The 5,202-nt window shown below is 48.2% G+C and overlaps 1 protein-coding gene across 1 annotated transcript; it reads right to left on the bottom strand.

The window, feature by feature from the left end:
• Window positions 1-2,752: 2,752 nt before the first annotated feature.
• LOC124705487 (cytochrome P450 89A2-like) lies at window positions 2,753-4,207 on the bottom strand. The gene has a single exon (XM_047237199.1). It carries the CDS (start codon window positions 4,205-4,207, stop codon window positions 2,753-2,755), a length of 1,455 nt encoding a protein of 484 aa, XP_047093155.1.
• Between the last annotated feature and the right edge of the window lie 995 nt (window positions 4,208-5,202).

Here is a 5,202-nt window from a genome sequence, read left to right on the forward strand (position 1 = left end):
ATGGTGATACGGCGATGCCTATTGGCGTCATTGAGCATGTAAAATGCATACATGAACTTTGTACTTTTTTGACACATGTTCCCACATATTTGCAACATATATGATGTTATATCCATGTTTTACATTAATTTATGGGGATTTACCAATGATCCCTTTGTTTAGTTTATAACTTTGTAGAACGGGAAAACCCTATTTTGTGTATTTTTAACTTTCAGAGACCTATACCGAGTCAAATTGAGCTAGGATTTCGGAGATGTCAATATTTCACCACGAGAAGCATCTAGAGCGCTTGGACCTCACGAGGGAGCGCCTGAGGCCCAAAAGAGAGGTGGTGGCACGCCCAGTAAGGGGAGAGGGGGGTGCCGCCCACACTCTTTTCGCATCGACTGCCCGTTTCGCATGATTCTTTCGCCGGCGGACTCCGTTTGATCTATAAACCCATATATATATGACCCACAATGGTTCTCTCGAGGAAGGTGCCGCAGGAACAAAGAAACACGAAAACAGAGGCCGCAACAGTGAAGATTGGAGGGGAAACTCCGCTGGAGCCGTCGCTGAAAGGATCTCCACCTTCTCCAACACCACCATGATGAAGAGGGAGTAGTTCACCTCTGGACTATGGGTTTGTGGCAGTAGCTTGATCTATTTCTCTCTTGTTCTGCATAGATCTTAGTACCATATGAGCTGCCCGACATGATTAATTCCTATGTGGTGGATCTCTATTCTATGATATCAATATATGAGATTGGAATCTATTATGTGTGAGATGTATTGATAGATGCATATTATATACTCCGTTCTTAAGTGCTTGTTCTCATCTAACTTGTATGCAAGACATGTGTGGGGAGATGTATGTATTAGATGGAGTAGCATAGTTATAGAGAATGAATAGTGACACAAAATTCATGATCTATAATGGCTTTTTACCTTTTCCTTTGCTACCTCACTAGGGATAAAGTGAATTCATGTGCTATGTTCATCAAGTGACAATTGTGGTAATCTTGTTTAATCAAGGTAGCATATTTGATGTTCAAACAACATGTCATACTACCTGAAGCTATGCTCTAATATTTCTTAATACAAGATTTCTTGGAGTTTTCCCTTTCTTGTGGAGTATAAGAGAGATGTGTTGCATCATATCTATGTTAGGATATGATGCCCATAGGAATGCTTATCAAACACATATTGAAGTTCCATTAATATTATATCATTGATGAATTGTTAATGTCCACTAAAACTTAAAAATAAAATAGACAAGTGAACCCATGAACCCCGGTCCAATTTTAATCATAAGAAACACCATTACTGGTGTCTTACTTTATATTTGCAGAAATAATTAAATCTGAAAATACAAAAGTAGTTTCTTCATTTAGTTTCACACAAAAACCCCAAAACAGTTATCTTTTTACCGCTTATATTTATTTTACTTGTTTAGTTTAGTTTACTTTATCTTCGATACTTATTTTATCTACATATTCAAAAACAAATATGTAAAAAAATCACTAATGCGATGCCACATTATTGGTGGGGACATGCACTGTCTAGCATGGTGGAAACTATGCATTCCGAAAAAACAAGAGGAAGCAGGTTCAGAGACATACATTGCTTTAGTTTGACATTGTTAGCTAAACAATCATGAAGTTTGTTTGAGGAGACCACCTCACTATGTGCTACAATATTGAGAGCAAGATACTTCCCTTCTGGTGAAGAAGGGTAGTTCATTTATTCATTTGTGCTACAATATTTGTTCATTTCTGGTGAAGAAGGGTAGTTCATTTGTTTGAGGAGACCACCTCACTATGTGCTACAATATTGAGAGCAAGATACTTCCCTTCTATGTTGAGATGAAGAATGGTAGTTCATTTGTTCATTTACTTGGCAGAGCATTTGGCCCGCAATAAAAACATTGGATAAAAAACATATTGGGCGCGTTGGTGATATTTGGGTAGACGTGTAAACCACATGCTTCGCTAAACGTCCTGCAAGGTACAGGGGCTGTAGGTCGCCGCTCGCTGCACAGCCCATCGCGACGTCGACGTGCTGCCTCCTCACACTGTGTTGCATCCTCGCCGCCGCGCCATGATAACAACACCACGCACCCGTGGTAAAAACCACCGCTCCAAGCAAAATGGGGTATTGGGGTGTGCCCTCCTCACCAACCGCCTTTGACGGACGGAGGCCATCACCAACGGTGGATTTTCCGGGTAGATTTTGGTCGCCCCTGGAGACGCATGTCCGAGCGACTCAGGATGTAGTTTGTTGGTGGGATATACGATGTTTCAGATGGAGGATGATAAAAACTGGTCTAGACAAAACCTGGATGAATTTCCTGCTGCAGAGCTCTAGCAATGCTTCTGGGTCGGAAATAAGGATGATCTCTTTGAATAGTTCAATCCTCTTCATGTTGGGAACATACAATTTATGAAAGGCAGTTCTGAATTCTGAAATAAAAGCACATTTTTGTGTGTAGCACCCGAAACTTATATGCTCTACGCCTCTACCTATGCAGCTATGCTGTGGTTTCACCATCACTCCTCATACACCGTTGCTCTCGACCTCTCGTATATCGTTTGCAATTGCAAAAGAAGCACAAGAAACGTGAAAATGCTTAAAATGTAGCACACGGTTGTCTTCTGGATTGATTTTATTGCTGCTGGTATTCTGACGTCTATAGTACTCTCTGGGAACTCCTTGGTAGAAGTGAAAGCTAGACAAATTTAGGGTTCCTTTGGTGAGACTTTGGTACTGTATGTCATTCCGCTTGGCGAGGCACGAGACGCGCACGGAGCGGGCGGTTCATGATGGTAACAAAGAAGCCGTGGAACTCGGTGAGGTCAACCGCATTGCCGTTGCCGTCGGCCTCCCACCACTCGAACTCCTTGATCAGATTGGCCAGGAAGTACTCTAGGTGCAGCATGGCCGGCGCGACCGCCGGGCAGGCCCGCCTCCCGGCACCGAATGGCATCATTCTGAGCTCCCTCGTGCAAGTTAGGTCGGCGTTCTTGCAGTACCCGTCGGTAGACATGAAGCGCTCCGGCTTGAACTCAGTCGGATCCGACCACGCCGCGGGGTCGCGGCCGATTTTCCCCACGAGGAAATTCACGGCCGCGCCGCCTTCCGGCACGTTGGTCAAGCCGAGCACCTTGGCGGCCACCTCACGGTCCACATGGCGCAGCACGAACGGAAGCGGCGGGTGGCGGCGCAGGCTCTCGAGCAAGGTGGCCTTGAGGTAGGGCATGCACGACAGCTCGGCCTCCTCGATGATGCTGCGCTGGTCGCAGGGAACGGCGTCGACCTCTGCGCGGAGTTTCTGCTGTAGGTCGGGGCGTTTGATGAGGTTGGCCATCGTCCACTGTAGCGTGCTAGCGGTGGTCTCAGTCCCGGCGCCGAGGAACTCCGAGATGAGGCTGACGAACTCGCCATCGGTGAGGGCCCTACCGCCATCTTCAAGGATACGTAGGTCCAGGAGGGACTCCACATAAGTCTTCACACGACTGTCGTCCTTCCGGTCAGTGTTACTCTTCTTCACCTTGGCGACGAGCCGCAGGTAAGATTCGTCTTGCCGCCGCCGGAGAGCCAGAAGCTGGCGCCACCGCGAAGGGTAGAGGAGCTTGCCCATCCTCGGGTACCTGACGAAGACCCCAAAGGAAGGCAACACGGAGAGGAAGTCAGTCTGTAGCTTGTGCATGGCACGGAGGCGTGTCTCCCCTAGCTCCGACACGACCTCCTCGCCGAAGCACATCTCCGCGATCAGAGAGTAGACGGAGAAATAGATGCTCTCGGCTGCCGGGGCGCCGGACCTCAGGTCACGCACGAGGTGACCGAGCACGCGGGCGCGGGTGTCGCCGAGCAGGGCGAGGTTGGAGGGGCGGAGGACGCCGGCAGTCACATTGCGGCGGACGGCGCGCCAGTAGGGACCGTACGGCGCCGCCAGGATGTTGTAGTGGCGCTCAACCGTGAGGATGCCGCTAGGAACGACGCCAATGGGGCGGTTGAGGAACGAGGCGCTGTGCTCCACCAGCGCGCGATGCGCTGCCGCGCTGTCCGTGACTTGGATGGACAGGCCGCGCCGGGTGCCGTGAGGCGCCAGGTTACGCAGCAGCCTTGCGACAACGCCGAGAAAGAAGACGGTGGCTATGAGGAGAATGCGCGCACTGGTGACGCAATCGGGGACAGGGGGCAGCATGCCGATGAGGTGGTCTGCCATTGTCATTGCTAAGGATTTTGCAGGTGTGAGCTGTGCACTGTGCTTCAGTTCATGGAGAGCTCGAGGTCCTTTAAATAGACCTGTGCGCGTGGGGTTCCCCATTTATTTCTCGGATTTGCTGAAGATGTATTAAATCTCAGTTACCTAATCAACCATTACATTAAATGCATCAAGATTTGTGCATTGTTGCTGTTTTGTGTCAAGCATGTGGACGCTACACGCTGACTTTTTGGCTCGGCGCGCCGTGGGCTGCCGCTCGCGGGTTGCTTTGTCGGAGCTGCATTGCTCTTTGCCTATCTGCTGGATGAGGCCTACGAGCCTCTTCAACGCTTGATCTGGGGCCAGCACCACCAAGCGGCCGGATCACCCACTGACTTCTTCAAACACACAGAAGTCAAGATCGTCGCATTCCAAGAGCAGCCCATTCTTGCCGCCATGCCATGGTGCAGCGTCATATCGAAGCCATTCCAATATCTTGGGCTTCACAAGCCTCTCGTCGGCGTCAGCAATATAAGCATGGACGATAACTAGACCTCCTGTTGGAGATAGTGTCCTAGAGGCAAATAATAAGAAATATTTATTATTATATCTCAAAAGTTCATAAGAGTGTTGATTGTATTAATCGTAAACATTGATACACATGTGGTATTGTAAACAAACAAGAGTCTCTAGGGAGCATATATGCAAACTAGCTCTTTGTGGACATGCGATGATCGAGGTCCCGATCATGGACATTTAGATCAATTCACAATGTGATCATATCATTGGGTGAATGATATGATGAAAATACCCAATATATAAGTATTGTAGCGCGAACAACTCACAAATTTCAACGTTGCGATATTTAGAGAAGTGCAGTGACTTAGTGCTTAGCCCATGAGATCATATCTAATCGCTATAACCGGAGGCTGCTTTGTTTGCATCTACCGTCACTCCGTAACAAGGTGATCAAAAGGTGCTCTCAGGGTATTCCGAAGGGGTAGGCTGAGGTGTAT

The sequence above is a fragment of the Lolium rigidum genome, chromosome 1, assembly GCF_022539505.1.
Source record: "Lolium rigidum isolate FL_2022 chromosome 1, APGP_CSIRO_Lrig_0.1, whole genome shotgun sequence".
Lineage (NCBI taxonomy): Eukaryota > Viridiplantae > Streptophyta > Magnoliopsida > Poales > Poaceae > Lolium > Lolium rigidum.

Bases quoted from the DNA above. Each gene is read 5' to 3' on its own strand.
- LOC124705487 (XM_047237199.1), bottom strand. From the start codon at position 4,207: ATGGCAGACCACCTCATCGGCATGCTGCCCCCTGTCCCCGATTGCGTC.